The 16,449-nt window shown below is 37.7% G+C and overlaps 1 protein-coding gene across 1 annotated transcript in view; it reads right to left on the bottom strand.

Annotated features, from left to right (window-relative positions):
* The window catches only part of Iqcm (IQ motif containing M), a 174,841-nt gene that overhangs the window by 96,698 nt on the left and 61,694 nt on the right, over nucleotides 1-16,449 (bottom strand). Inside the window, exons 10-11 of the mRNA XM_042701602.1 lie at nucleotides 9,088-9,170; nucleotides 4,254-4,422 (exon numbers count right to left, since the gene is read on the bottom strand). Of these exons, the coding sequence (XP_042557536.1) occupies nucleotides 4,254-4,422; nucleotides 9,088-9,170 (252 nt within the window). The remainder of the gene's footprint in view (nucleotides 1-4,253; nucleotides 4,423-9,087; nucleotides 9,171-16,449) is intronic.

The following is a 16,449-nucleotide window of genomic DNA, read 5'->3' as shown; positions in this document are numbered from 1 at the left end:
TCAGCAAAAAATTATTCAGTGCCTTACTTCAGCCTCCAGCTGCCCAAATGTTTCAGAATTTCAGTATCTTTGTCCAACAGCAACTGTAAATTCTACTCATGTACGTATTGAAATCAATGAAACATAGACACAACCCACTGAGGAAATTGCTCTGCTGTTATGTCATTATGATTTTTTAGGACCATTGCTACTGATTCCAAGCCAACAGCAAGCACAAAACAAAAGGGCATTATGGATGTTGACAAATATGGTCATACCTAAATGATCTCCTGGTTGTGTGACACAATACTCAATACTGCTTCAGTATTTCCAAATACACTGAAGCTGGGAGCATTTAATATGAAATGGTGTTAATTGTACAGTCCCTTGAGCATTCTTTTTTTTAATTAATAAATGTTTTATTGTGAAAATACTGTACAGAGGGGTTACAATTACATGAGCAAGGTAATGAGTACATTTCTTATCAAGCATTGTTACCTCCTCCTTTGTTTCCCCTTCCCATCCCTGCCCTCCCATCTCCCCCTGCCACACCTCCCCCAGCCACCAAAGTTGTAAAGTTCATTTTTCGACATAACATCTTGTACATCTCATTGGTGCAATGGGTCCCCCTGTATCCCTATTTAAATGATTTGTTTTTTCCCTTCCCCTCCCCAAATTATACCAACATCAAATACAGTGAAAGCAGGGGTTATACCATGGGGAAAGGACACACAAAGCAATAAAGAAATAATCTTATAAATCTGTTATAACAATAGCAAGAAAGAAAAACCATTTGAGTCCTTATCTTGGGGTTCATTTCGCCTAACATCAACTCATCTGACCGTTTCTGCTTGTCTCAGACATATACTATTAAAGTGGCATCAGAGCATACACCGTCCACCGCACAAAACTTAGAAGAGGAAGCCAGGCAGCCTGGCTTTGGAAGACTCCCAGCTCAGGAAAGGCCCATAGTGCTGACAGTTTCCCAGTGATTTGCAGTACAGCCTACAGAGCAGAAAGTCTATCCAGAATTCCCTCAACAGCAACCCTTTGCATGGGTACAGTCCTGGAAATGCAATTTATTACATTATATGCCTGTCCCTCTAGCATTCTGATAGTAGGCTCAACAACTTTATCCATACCAACAAAGCAGCCATCCAACAGCTAAAGCACCATGCCAATGATGCAATAAAAAAAATCAATGACCATAACGAATTTTATCACCAAATAAAAGTCAACAATCTAGTAGATATTGACTCTGATCCTTTAAAAGTACTTCCCATTCTTTTCATCATTCCACTGCCACTTAGAAATTTAACATTTTTTCTCATCTGTCTTTCTTTTCCAACCATATCTTGCACACATTCTTGCTCTTAGGCATTTTAGACTCAATTTTTGTCCCAGAAATGAGAGACTGTAGTTCTTTTTCATAGCAAGAAATGTGATAAATAAGCAAGTGGCATTTATCAAAAGCATGTAGACAGACTTTAAGGATACATTAGAACAGTATGATAAACTTCTATATTTTGATGAATCAATTTATCCATTTCATAGGCATTTGTTGGACATCTAGCCTCTGTAAAGCACTAGTGGAAATAATGGCCAACAAGAGAGATTCTTGTCCTCAGACAATTGACAGTCTTACCAAATTAAGCATATAAACACACACAAATGAGAAGATAAGAAAACTTGTGGGTAAAATGTGAGATAGATAGATAGATAGATAGATAGATAGATAGATAGATAGATAGATAGATAGATAGAGATAGAGATAGAGATATAGGTAATGGAATTCTATGCTTCCATCAGAAAGAATGATACCACCCCATTTGTAAGAAAATGGAAGGACTTAGAAAAAATCATATTAAGTGAAATAAGCCAGACCCAAAGAAACATAGGTTCTATGGTTTCCCTTATTTGTAATAATTATTATTCATCTAGGATAATCTTAGCAGATGAATAGAATAACTCAGTAGCTATGTACATATGACCTTATAAGATGATGCTAAACAAAATGAACTCCAAGACATGGACACAAGAGGTTTTTCCTTTGTTGTTGTTCTTAAGGATTTCTTTGTGTGTGTGTGTGTGTGTGTGTGTGTGTGTGTGTGTGTGTGTGTGTGTGTGTGTGTGTGTCTGTGTGTGTGTCTGTGTCTGTGTGTTTCCCCCTATGGTTTATCCCCTGTTGTCACTGTATTCTATTTGGTACCCTGGGTACTGTATATACATTTATCTGAACTAGGGAAGGGAAAGGGAACAAAAATGTGAGACAAAGGAGAAAGTGAGAACCTATGCAACAGTGATACTCACAACATGTTGGAAATAATCTGTACAACTTGGGAGGAGGTTGGAGGTGGGAAAAAGGGAGAAAAATGATGGAGAAGGTAACAAGTTAGACAAGAAATGTAATCACTATTTTATGTAACCCCTCTGTACCTTGACCATAAAATAAACGTATATAGTTAATAAGACAGAGATTGCACATTATATGTGAGACAGTAGATAGTTCTGTGAATACAAAAATTAAGAGTACTCCCAAATATGTCACATAAATTCTAATTCCTGGGCCAGACATGCCAACAGAAGACCATGATGAAGTATACGAGACACCATAGTGACTAGAAGAATGGAGATAACCACTGTGCTTGACAGACCAGAAAGAATGTTTACATGAACAGACTTCAGGGTCTTCTTGAAAATTATATGCCAATTACAAGAAGATGAGAAGATGAGGAAGAGTATTACCAGCTGAGGCCACAGAATAAAAACCCTAAGATAACAGGATGCAATCATGGTTTGGAGTTTGCGAAGGCGCAGAAAGTATGTGAAGGAATGTCATGAGATAGAACCTGGACAGAGGACAAGAGCAAAAACAAGGAGGTCAAATGTATTCCAGTAAAAAATTCACAGTTTGTGCGATCATTGAGATAGGCCCCATCAAATGATTCTAAGAAATGGAAAGATGTAATCCAATTGAAATTATAATCATGGCAGCTAGTAGAAGATTAGGTGAGAATAGACCTGTAATTCAGGAGATCCATTTAAGAGCAGATAAAGGAAAACCCCACACAAAAAAAGTACAGAGACAAAGGGTACATAAAAATGTCCCCAAGATTATTATAACCAACCAGATATGGGAATAAAGAAGTTTAAGCAACAGAAGAGAGAATTCCCAACATGCAATTCCAGGCAAAAGAAACGGGTGATATTTGTACAAGTAAGGAAGTGCTTTGGGAAGTAAAGACATGAGTTTATGTAAGACTATACAGAGTGTGATTTCTCTGTAGGTATTTCAAGTGGGCAGCTTAATACCTGGGTCTGGATCTGTAGAGAAAAGTGTAAGATTTGCTCTAAATTAGATTTGGGAGCAACCAGCCATTACTAATGTAGTTCCAGAAAGTAGTAAGATATGTAGATTAGCATAATCTGGAGTCAGGAAGATACCGATTAGAATTCACATTCTATCATTTGCTGGTTCTTTGGTTTTCAATGACTTAAGTTCTCTGAGCTTCTATTTCTGCAACTTCTAAAATAGACACAAAAACAATCTCAGAGAATGACTGACCTATAAGAGAGAATATTTACCTTTTGCCTGTGTTAAGTCATTCGGGATGAATTTGTATCCAGAGGTAAGAGGATGGAGTAGTTCTAACAGCTATGACTGTGTTCTGGGAACAAATATGTTCAGAGTGCCTTCTGGCAAGTCCATTCTAGAGGGATTCACTCAGAAGAGGACCATATTCAAGAATTTGCATAATTCTGATTTAGTTTTCTTATGATCATTGCTCTGGATAACTTCTAGTCTTAAACATTTTTATTCATTCATAAGTTTGCCAGTATCCATCCATTCAGATTCATCTGCATTTGCCCAGCCAAAATGGTTCTTCATGATTTCTTTTGAAAGTCACATGGCTATTTACAAAAGTCACTCAGGTGGACACTAGATGAGTGGAGTATAGATCATTTCCAGTAGAATATTTTGTGCATTTCCAGGGTTCCCAGGAGAGGAGGAGAGTTGCTTTAAAGATATGTCACGATGTAGCAAAGAAACGACTTCAGTGCAACGCAGCATGTTCTGGTTTAAGAATAAATGTCCCAGAACAGTGTCTAAAGGACCTCTCCTTATCAGAACAGTTCATTTATAATATTTCTTAATCAAAAGCATAAAGACACAACTTAGAAACAACTTGTTGACCAGCTGGCAATTAAGATTTCTACTTAATCAGCTCCCTCTAAGCCACTTTAAGACATTATCACCCTGATATATATTTTACCTTGGTTGATATTCTTTCAAGTCTTTTGCGTTCAAGCCACCCTCTCACAGTTGCCTGTGTGTGGACGATCATTTTAACTACTTTCTTGGTAATTAATTGTTTATTATTTCCTCCGAAGACTTGGAAGATGTCTAAGTGTGGTCCAATTCTTTTAACTTTACTGTCCAATCTATCACTACTCTTTGCAAGGGTTTTCAGTCTAAAAATCAACATTTAAAAAGAACAAGGACAAAATCAATACTTCTAAAATCATAAGTGATTTCAATGATTGATATATTGACATAGGAAAGGTAGTATGATTTATACATATAATTCAAGTCATGATGTCAATCTGATTTACTTTCTTCCAGATTTCTTAAAGGGGTGGCTTGTCCAAGTAAATTTCTGACTCCTGACACTATTTTAAACTAATGAGAAAAAGAGACAGACACACACAGAAAGAATCAAATTCCTTATTCTGGGTAAAAATTGTAGTTAATATGAGTGATTAGGACTGTGTTAAGTAAAGGAATTAATGTAGATATAGAAACATTTACCAACTGGTGTATACCTTTTGTCTATTTTTATTAACAAAAAAAAGAAAAGAAGCCATAAACATATAGAATTTGATCAGTAGTACATTTTTAAATAATTGAAAACTGAGTTTCTGGAATAATCTATAGATGGCTTAGTAGAAAGTAAGCTGTATTTATGGGGAATGAGTTTAAAGCTATGAAATGTTGACAAAGGTGAATTCTGATGATCATAAAATAAGCAAATGTCTGTGAATCAGTGAGTGTAAAATATAGAATGGATATCCAAACAAAAGTGAAAAATAAAATTACTTTGCTACACTGGTTTTTGTGTACATTGTCTACTCTTGATTTGACATAAGGAAAACCATCCAGTCATTATTATATTTTGCCTATCTAAGGAAACCATGTTTCCCACCTAGCTAGAAATACACACCTGACTTACTTGGAGATGGTGTTGCATTTTATGCTCTGGCCGGAGTATCTGGGATTATAGGCATGGTCCAACTGTACCTGGATGTGATTTACTTAATTTACAAAATTTGATAATATTTAATATTACTTGAGATCTTGGTTACTTGTTGTTTTACTTTGGAGATACCTGTACATCTGTGGGGTACTATGCCCTATCCCCATAAATCATTAAAAAGTTGAAAAACCAGGGCTTGACTGGTTGAATTTGACTTTTTTCAAGTTTGAGAAATCTGTGATCAAAGTATCAAATTAAATGGCTTTCAGAGGAAGAAGTCATTAAGCCCAATTACATGTGAGAAAAGATACACTAAGTTAATTAGTAAGTTAATCATGTCTACACATTAAACTCTGAGCTTGGCAAACATTTGAAAAGGGAATTTCCTTTCAACTACTAATGCTTATAGGATAATATATATTAAACATTAAATCAGTTTTACAGTTTAGTTCAGATATTGCTACTAATTAGTTTTGGCTGATGCTGAAGATATTTTGTATGCTCCATTTATAAAAGCACGCTTTGCCCATCTGTTCATAGGTTGAACATGTTTAAAGGACACTTATTTTGGCTGTTGTAAAAAGCAAACACTTTGAAAGCTGGAGATTTGTGACAAAAACCAGCCCAGGTTGCCAAGATCAGAGATATATTAAAAATGATTTGTGCTGTTTTCCTTCTCCAAATTCCTCTTCCAACCTGCATTATGGGAAAGTAATGATCAGCCCATTCCTGATTAGATTAGTGTGCCCGCCTTGTCCAAATGCTGTGCAATTTAGTGATAATTTTCACAATTTACTCTGATTTGGATCTTCCTCTGTGAAGCTATGTGGAGGGCTTTCGTCTCTTATACAGGCAGCCTTAAAGCAGAAATGTGACAGGCCTTCATGCCTTCAATGCTCGATTTGAAGCCACTGGGCTAATGAGTGAAACTAGTTTGTGGCCTTCTTCAGTCCTCTAAACTCAAGTCTGTTCAGTTTGAAGCATTGGCTACATTCACTATGGGTGATAAAGAATTTTAAGAAAAGGAGTGTAATCCATTTTTTAAGAAATTCCACTCATGTCTTCATCTTGTTTTACTATTTCTTTTGCAAATCTTCCCAAAGGTTTAGTACTTTATTGCTAGCAACAACCAGAAGAAAAAGGAGGAGGAGGATGGGGGGGGGAGAGGAGGAGGAGGAGGAGGAGGAGGAGGGAAGAAGAGGAGGAGGAGGGGAGAGGAGGAGGAGGGGGGGGAGAAGAGGAGGAGGAGGGAAGAAGAGGAGGAGGAGGGGAGAGGAGGAGGAGGAGGGGGAGGAGGAGGGGGAAGAGGAGGAGGAGGAGGGGGGAGAGAGGAGGAGGGGGGGGAGAGGAGGAGGAGGGAAGAAGAGGAGGAGGAGGGGAGAGGAGGAGGAGGAAGAGAGAAGAGGAGGAGGAGGGGAGAGGAGGAGGAGGGGGGGGAGGAGGAGGAGGAGGAGGAGGAGGAGGAGGAGGAGGAGGAGGAGGAGGAGAAGAAGAAGAAGAAGAAGAAGAAGAAGAAGAAGAAGAAGAGGAAGAAGGAAGAGGAAGAAGAAGAGGGAAGAGGGAAGAGGAGGAGGAGGTGGTGGCTGGTCCTAAATCCCCAGCAATCTGTTTAATCTTCCTATTAAGGGGCAGAGGCTGAAATCCTATGTAAATCTCTAAGGGCATCTCAGGCATTAAAATGTTTAAGGGAATTAATATGAGAGAAGAAAGGCAGATATGGAGCCATTTCCGTGTGGGAGGAAAGGCGGGTTGTTCCTGTTTACTCTCCACGTGGCCAGTCCTTCCTCCTAACAGTAGAGCAAGTTCTAAATACCCAATTCAGTTAAATAATAAAGCCCACCATGACTTCTTCTCATTTGTTATAGATAATATTCTGAGAAAGCATGGCTTAGGAATTAAATAGAAACAATCTTTTCACCCCATACAGAAAGTCAACACTATTTCTGTTCATGCTAAGTTGATTCTGACTTTATGATCAGGCTCTTCCTGGTAATGGTCTGCAACATCTGACATTGTTCTCTTATGGTTCCTAGATGTCTACACACAGAACATTCCAGAAAATAGTCCTTAAAGGACAACTGAAATGCCAAAAGTCCAAATAGCCAGGCGATCACGTTACCAATTTTTCACAAGCTCATCTGCACAAGAACAAAACAAATTGAATTCTTCCTCCTCCTCCTGTTCCTCCTCCTGCTCCTGCTCCTCCTCCTCTTCCTCTTCTTCCTTCTCCCTTCCTCCTCCCTCTGATTCTTCTTTTCCCTCCTCTTGTTCCTCCTCCCTCTTCCTTTCTCCCTCCTCCTCTTTTCTTCCTTGCTCTGACTCTTCCTCCTCCCAGTGCTAATAATTTATTTCTCTTGGGTTAACGCTTTGCCCCCAATCCCAGCTTTAGTCACTTGCATCTATCTTTCTGATCTCTGCTCAAAAAGACTGGAATGAAGAAAAGATCGGTACTTATTACAGATCCCTTACCCTCTAAATAAAGACTTTAGTTACAGAGTTTCACATAACAAAATAAATTCCCTTACTAACAAAGCTAACTTGCATTCCATTTTGTCTGTACTTCCTATGTTGTTCACATAGGTGGTTAGGAACTGTCATTTCTAGTGGATCAAGGAGCACGCACGGAAGTAGGCAGCCAAAAACAGGCCAAGGCCTGTTAGAAAAGCAGTAAATGTGGACTGTGATAGGGCAGAGCCCTGAGAAGTTCAGTGCTTCTGCCTTCCTATTAGCCCTCTTTGTGAGCTCCTCCAAGAAAAAGTAATCACTAATCTGGTTTTCCCTGCTTGAAACATCATTTATGCTCATTTTACTGTTGAGCTTCTGAGCTTTAAAACGTTGCTATGTGCTTTCTCTCATTGTTCTGCTTGCCCCTCCTTGGAGGTTTTCCTTCTGATTTCATGCGGGATTAAATTCACTCGGGGACCTACTCTCTGCGCCAGGTGCAGCCAGCCTTTTACCTCACCCTGCTGTACCCGCAGCAGACTCGGTTGGAATTACCTCTAGGCCATGTGTACAGGAAGACTCAGGATTAGAAATCAAAATGTCTCTATTGCAAGGGAAGAAATAGAAAAATCCCAACTCAGTCTGTTGTTAAGGACAAGAGGCCCTACTTCCACCCTAGATAAAGCTATGGTGGGAAACGAGATGGTGTTGACATGGTACTCTCTGGTGAATCTCACTAGTATAAGGACTCTGGCTACGTGCAACACTCTGGGAATCCCAAGTGCTATTTGAGAATCATTCTTGGAGAATCAAATGATTTCTTTTGAACACATACCAGCACTCACCATCATCTTCATCTATCTATTTTATATGTTTTACTTAATAACCACCTAGAATCACTAAATGAAGGTATTTTCAGTGAATAAGAACACACAGGTATGAATGTTTCCTTTCTTGGGTTATTTCCTATAATCTCTTCTCTTGTTTTACCCTCTAATCTATATCACAAGATCATTAGGTTTCAGGTGTTTATCAACAGACTTGATACATAAAGTAAAAGCAACCTAAGCAGTCCTAATAAGGCCATTGGAAGGAGAACTGTGCATGGTGCGCAGATAATAAATAACAACAAAAAAGCTGAAACGTGCACAGAAATGTTTACACCCATAAGGCTTAGATCACACACACACACACACACACACACACACACACACACACAAAACACTTCAACCTGTGTAGTGACGGATCATATTAACTGAAAACAAAATTCTCCTTGCCTCAGTGGCATGGAGAAAAAAAAAAGCAACCATCAGTGGCAACAATAAAAAGATACCTAAAAATGCATCTCTTTAGAATTAGTAATGTCAGCAATTACATCAACAATATTAAAAACAAGGACATTAACTGATACTTTGCTGCTTTCATGTAAACAATATACCTATCTGGCTTTGGTTCTGGCTTGATGGGTTGAAGCTTTTTTCTCCTTAAGGCTCTCTAGAATAAAAGGAAAAACAGTTGATATAAGAAGAGAAACAATTTTGTCATCTGAAAAAAATTAATTCCACTGACACTATTATAAAAAGACAAAAGAATCAGTCTGTTATGATATGCATCCCATACACATTCACCTAAAATGGTTAGTATACTCAGAGAAGTGAAATTGTTGGACCTTCTCCAGCATTTTTGGTAACCAAGAATAATTCCTACCAATCATTTCAGTGAGCAGATACCCTTTTTGAGGAGAATTTAACAAACTGATTGATTGATCTGTTTGCTTCCTTACAAAAAATGATTTAACAGTTTACCAAAAAAATAACAGTATCTGTGAAAATAAGAAAATTGAGTTGAGGGAAACTTACTGGTAGAAAAATGATGTGAGACATTTTCTAGTACTGATTGCTGTGTTAAGCAGATTTGGTAAATTCCTAGCTACCCAATCATTACAGTTAATACATGACTATAACCTCAGATCCCATATCAAAGTCCAAATCACTAATGCCTCTGTGTTTGTCGAAACATCCCTTCACAGAGTGTGAGATCCTCCAGGAGAGATGTAAGAGGATCATTTATGTGTCTTTGTCAGCAATTTCCTTGTATGAACAGAAAGAGACACTGGAGTTAAAGCTATGAGGGCAAGGCGTTCATCTTCAAGTCAATGAGAGAGGCTTCAGGAAAAATACATTGCTTGGTACCTTGATCTCAAACTTGTAGAAAATTAATTCCTGTTGGCACCTACATTTTTATATTTTTGTAATGGGATTCCTAAAAACACCTACTGTTTTAATCATCACAACGCCAATAAAGAGAAATCAGGAGCTTTCGGTGAAATGTATTTCCTATAGGTCATTCAAAACAACCTGGTAGAAAGTACCAGCATCATTCTCAATAATTACACAAGTACTTACTATGGATTTTTCTCATATAATCATTCAGTACTGATCAATATTAGAATACTTGTAGGAAGAAAACCCTACAAAATCTCAGAGTTAACTAGACCGTTGCCTCTCTAGCTATTTGGTGTTTTTTTTAAAAATGCAATTAAGAATTGCACCAGTAGATTATATACCCACTTCATAATCTTCCATATGAATTATTTGCACAAACTACCTTTGAAAAAAGAAGGAAGTGGTGTATGGAGTGATCTTCACAGATGAGGTAAAAATCAGGAGATTTGTGGGTTGTGTTCCCTCATTTCTCACAGACTTAGTAAGAAATCAGTGACAGGCCATTTCTGAGCTTTTGATAATATCGTGTGCACATGGTACCACAGGGACATTTTTATCTGCATGGTGCATTTTAAGTTTTAAATGTGTATTTGACAAGTGAAGTCAAAATCATCTCTTACATAAACTCTCAGGAAACACAAAGGTCAATGTAAAGATTAGATATAAATAGTTGTGTGTGAATTGAAAAGGATTCTGTATTTAAACCTAGACTGATGGTTGAAAATCAGTCTTTCCATCCATTAAGCTTCCTTCTATCCGATATTCTTTCTCAGATGCAGTTTTAGTTGTTTGCCTTCATCTGCCTTCATTACATTAATTTCTTAAGATGTCAGATTGTTTTTCTTCATTTCCAGTTAGAACACAAGCAAACTGCATCATCTCTCATAGATGTTCCTTTTGAAAGTATTACTTATGGTTCACACATACTTTTTCAAAGTAAGCAATCATCCTCAAGAATATGAGTATAGCTTTTAAAACTTCTATACAACACATAGGTAACAGTAAACTATAACAAAGGACCTTTAATTTTATTTTCTCCTTTGTGCTTGTACTGAAAACTGTCTGTAGCTTTTTCATTCAGAGTTGGTGTTCTACTCCCTGAGCCACACTTCCACTTCTGTTTTTGCTGGTACATTGGAGCCAAGAGACTCATGGCCTTTCCTGCCCAGGCTGGCTTTGACCCAAGATCCTCAGGTCGCAGCCTCCTGAGTAGCTAGGATTACAGGCGTGAGCCACCAGTGCCCTTGGCTAAGACCTTTAACTGCTACTCTCAAAACATTTCATGATATTGTCTTGTAGCTACAAAACTAGGAGTGGTTTACAAAAAATTAATTTCTAATCTTATCTTCATATTCCATACTCTGACTCAATGTGTTTGGCTTGGAGCAACCTGTTCTTGTGTGCTACTGCTCTTTATACTTGCCAACTCCACGTCTGTCAGCGGCTTCCTTCTTGGATTGGATGTTCTCCATGATGAAGAGTGTCAAATGGGAAGGCTGCAGAGAACTTGCCCCCTCCCCAAATATGCACCAAGGGTTTCCCCTCTGCCGTCTAAATACTGTATTGCCTAACAGCCTTCTGTTCTTCTTGTTTCTTCCTATCTAACATAACTGGAATGGGCTACAAGAGTTCCCGTTTTCTTTTGTTTATTGGTTGGTCTTTCTTCATTTTCCAAAGGTGCATTTGTTTCCAAGTCTTAGTTTTCTACATACTCATATAATCCTGTCTCGAGTCTACTCTGCCTTTCTAGTTCAACTTCCTTCTCTCTTACAAGCTTTTTCTTCTATTTGCACAGCAGTTAAGAGCTTTTCAGTTGGTTTTTGGTTCTTGGTTTTTTTGTGTGAAAATACCCTGCAGAGGGGTTATAATTACATGGGCAAGATAACGAGTTCATTTTTTACCAAGCATTGCTGCCTCCTCCTTGTTTCCCCTTCCCATTCCTTCCCATACTCCCCACATCTCCCCCCATCCAATCCTCCCCCCACCACCAAAGTTGTAAAATTTGTTTTTTGACATAACGTCTTATACATCTAATTGGTGCAATGGGTCCACCTATATCCCTATTAAACAATTTGTTTTTCCCTTCCCCTCCCCAAACTATACCAACATCAAGTACAGTGAAAACAGGGGTTATATCGTGGGGGAGGGACATGCAAAGCAACAAAGAAATATCTTATAAAGATGTTAGAAACAATAGCAAGAAAGAAAAACCATTTGAGTCCTTATCTTGGGGTTCATTTCACCTAACATCTGATTTCCCCTGTCCCACCCACCGAAGGGCAATGCAAGTCTGATTGAGGACCTAAGTCATTAATAAAACCCTTCTGTATATTTTTCAAAATTTTGTAGCAACGTGAATAAATTTATCCCAACTCACTTTTCAAACTCTTTTCCCCACATATTTTCTCCAACTCCAGAATTAATTAGTGCCAAGACTTCCTTCTGATAATTTATACAATATTATTACACCTCAGCTTCTTTTTTAGAAAAACAGTGTCTAATCTATCAATTATTACTCTTTTTCCAAACCTTGATGAGATTTTTAAAAAATCTTTTTGACAATTCCCTCATAGTATAATAATTAAACTCTAGACTGATTAAACATAGATCTTTATCTAGCTTTCATTTTACAACGTGATGCTAGACATAGACCTATTTTACTCCTTTTGCTGGGAAATTCTGGAATATGTTTGCTAGAGAAAGGTGAAAATTTGTCATTGGTATTCTATTCCCCAACACTTATCCCCCAAATGTGGCTAAAGAGTGTTTTTCCAAGTAAAAAAGAACTTTCAGCCAGGCACTGGTAGCTCATGCCTGTAATCCTAGCTACTCAGAAAGGCTGAATGAGATCTGAGGATAACAGTTCAAAGCCAGTCAAAGCAGGAAAAGTCCTTGAGACTCATATCTCCAATTAACCATCAGAAAACTGAAAGTGGAGCTTTGGCTCAAAGTGGTAGAGAGCTAGCCTTGAGGGAATAAATCTCAGACACAGCACTCGGGCCCTGAGTTCAAGCTACAGGACTGGCCAAAAAAAAGAGAAAGAAAGAAAGAAGAGAAAAGAAAAGAATTTTCATAGTTTTCAACAGCTTTATGACCCTACAAGAAGCATATATAACACATGATATATAAACACATCCTCGAGGTAAAAACAACGGTTGGTTTTAAAAATAGGTCACTGTGAAAAGAGAAATCGTCGCTAGCACATACATAATAAAACTATAAATTGCACATTAAAACATGTGAAATCAACTGCAAAGCTTTTTCTGCCAGGCTGGACTCTGAACGGCGGTCTCTTCGCCTTCTGTGAAGAGTGAGAAGTGCAGATCTCACCCCACCACTCCCAGTGTGAGAAATGGCCCACACAGAAAAAAATATATAATAATCCTGTCAATCACTGGCACGCAGGCAGAACCAGAAGGCACCAGACACATTTCCTCCTGGGTCTTTTCACAAGTCAGTCTCTCTGCATTCTTGAATTTGAGAGCTTCCAAGAAGGGTTTTAAAGCCATGCAACCACCCCTAGGAAGCATTGGTATTCCTGAGAAATGAATCCATTTTGTAAATCTGCACATGCAGCCAAACCAGCTCCCACATGTGAATTTTTTCAACCTCCACACATACAAAAAAAAATCAAAACTACCAGAATTGTTTTTTCTCTTAGTCCTAGGATTTAAGCATAGCTTAGGAGACAACACAAAGGCTGAATAGAAAGAAGGGTAAAATTGCATCCTGGTATAAATCGCCCTGAAGGACTTATGTATTTGTCAGGGGACCGCTGTTTCTAGGAAATGTCCATAGTAACAAATCATAGATGGCACAAAAATAAATTCTAAGAAGACTTACCAAAAAAAAAAGAACAATTTTAATGCATGGTTGAACTGGGAAAGCAACAGAATTCCACTGTAGCTCAAAACAAGGAAATGTTGAATTTGTTGTTTTATGGATTTTGCCATCACTTGATTAAATAAGAATTCTCCAAAACCTCTCCAAAGCCTAGAGTCTGGGATTTCTGTTTTGTTCTGTTCTTAATCTCTTTGCATTATTATTTTTAATTTAAAATTATTTCTAACTGATACATAAAAATATAAAACTGCCTATTTCTGGAGTACCAAGTGATGTGAATTCAGTGCATATATTTGTGTAATGTTTACACTAGGACATCTGTCTCTTCAAACATTTACCATTTCTTTACTCATATTCAGTGTTCATAAGTAAATGTGATCCTAACCCACCAGACATCTAAATTTATTAGAGAATATCTATATTGCAAGTATTTGTCGAGAGAAAATAAACTATCTCATTATTACTACTTATCAAGAGTTCATTTAAAAGCAATAATATCATAAGGAGTTAGCTCAAATAATGCTTCTTAGACTTCAACATGCTTTTAAATCATAACTGATCTTCTAGTTCAATAGACTTGGAGCAATGTGAGATTATTTTCTAACAAGATTCCAGGAGGTAATTGTACTATTAACCCCTGTTCATACACAGAGTGTGTGGTCACACAGAAAGGTCCAAGGGAGAATTTCCCAGAGGGATTTCCCTTTGTGAATCTCCATCACAACCATCTACATTCCCAACCCCCTCCCCTCAAAAATGTTCTCACCAACGTGTGCTTTTGTCTTCTGATGACAATATATTCCATTTCCATAATGGCAGGATTTTGAGTCTATCTATCTATCTATCTATCTATCTATCTATCTATCTATCTATCTATCTATCATCTATCTACCTATCTATACAGATAGTAAGAAATTGTGTATTTTATCTATCTGTATAGATTGAAAGCTAGTAAGAAATTGTGTATTTTATCTATCTAGATAGATAGATAAAATACACAATTTCTTACTATTATGGAAATCCTCTGAATCTTAATAGCTTCTTTTATTAGCTCCCAAATTCCTGGCCTATTTATCACAAATGATTAACGTGCCAAATTAGGAATCTGTACATTTAATGAAATTTTAAACTTTGTCTTTTCTATAATCCATGATGTCTTTACTTATATATTCCATGTTACTTATACTTTTATAAGTCATCATAAATTCTTCATGAATGATTGAATGAACCTTTTTACAATTTAATAAAGTTAATAACAGCTATAATTCATTAAGCCCCTACTGCATTCCAGTCATCTCTTTCATATATGAAAATTTACTCTTAATCGGTGATTTGTTCTTGCTTATTTGTACATATTTGATTTTGAGAAGCAGTAAAATTTTCAAAAAAATCCTTAACTAATACTTCTTTGAAGAAAAAACAAAGGAAAAGAGAGGAATTTAAGAATACCTACAAAACTTAACTACAACTATTATCTACTATATTCTCTCTCTCTCTCTCTCTCTCTCTCTCTCTCTCTCTCTCTCTCTCTCTCTCTCTCTCTCTCTTTTGCCAGTCCTGGGGCTTGAACTCTGGGACTGGGCACTATCCCTAAGCTTATTTTTGATCAAGGCTAGCACTCTACCACTTGAATCACAGCTCTACTTTCTAGTAGTTTATTGGTGATAAGAGTCTCAGACTTTCCTGTCCAGGTTGGCTTCAAACTGCAATCCTCTGATCTCAGCCTCCAGAGTAGCTAGGATTACAGACATGAGCCGTAGTGGCTTCATCTGATATATTCTATTAAAAATGTCCAATTACCAAAATATCTTAAGTGAAGCCTGTTGCCAATCGTTTAGTAGTAGAGAGAACTAATTAATTAATAGGAAAAAGTATTCAGAAAGCTTTTGGTTTTGCAATGCTGAGGAATCAAACCCAGGGCCGTGCCCTGTGCTCTGTCATTTGAGTCACATTCCAGCACTTTCTCTCCTTTCCTTTCCACTCCTTTCCTCATTCCTTCTTCCTGCCTTTCTTTCTTCCTTCCTTCCTTCCTTCCTTTCTTTCTTTCTCACTCTCTTTTTCTCTTTCTTTCTTTCTTTCATTCATTCTTCTTCTTGCTTGCTTCTTTGTTTCCTTTCTTTCCTTCCCTCCCTTATTCTCTTCTTCCCTCCCTCCCTCCCTCCCTCCTTCCTTCCTTCCCCCCTCCCCCCCCCCCGTCTTTCTGTGTCCCAAATTTATGACCCTCCTACTCTTGCTTCCCAAATAGCTGGGATTCCAGGTCTGTGTCATCATGCCCAGTTCAGAAATACTTTTTGAAAAATAATCAGGCCACAATAATTCAGAATAATCACTTTTCAAAACCTCTATATTTAAGCTACATATTAAACAAAATAAATGTTTCTGTGAATTAAAAACTAAGGCTGTCATAAAAGAAATGCAAATCAAAAGAACATTGAGATACCACCTCACCCCAGTTAGAATGGCTATAATAAAGAACTCTAATAACAACAGATGCTGGAGGGGATGTGGACAGAAGGGAACCTTACTGCATTGTTGATGGGAGTGTAAACTTATTCAACCACTTTGGAAAGTAGTATGGAGGTTCCTCAAAAGACTCCACATAGACCTCCCCTATGACCCAGCAATCCCACTTTTGGGCATTTACCCAAATGATCACAAACAGGACCATACTAAAGCTACCAGCACAACTATGTTTATTGCAGCCT

The sequence above is a fragment of the Dipodomys spectabilis genome, unplaced genomic scaffold, assembly GCF_019054845.1.
Source record: "Dipodomys spectabilis isolate Male_0828 unplaced genomic scaffold, ASM1905484v1 ptg000297l, whole genome shotgun sequence".
NCBI classification, from domain to species: Eukaryota; Metazoa; Chordata; class Mammalia; order Rodentia; family Heteromyidae; genus Dipodomys; species Dipodomys spectabilis.
This window is presented reverse-complemented; position numbering and strand designations above follow the sequence as displayed.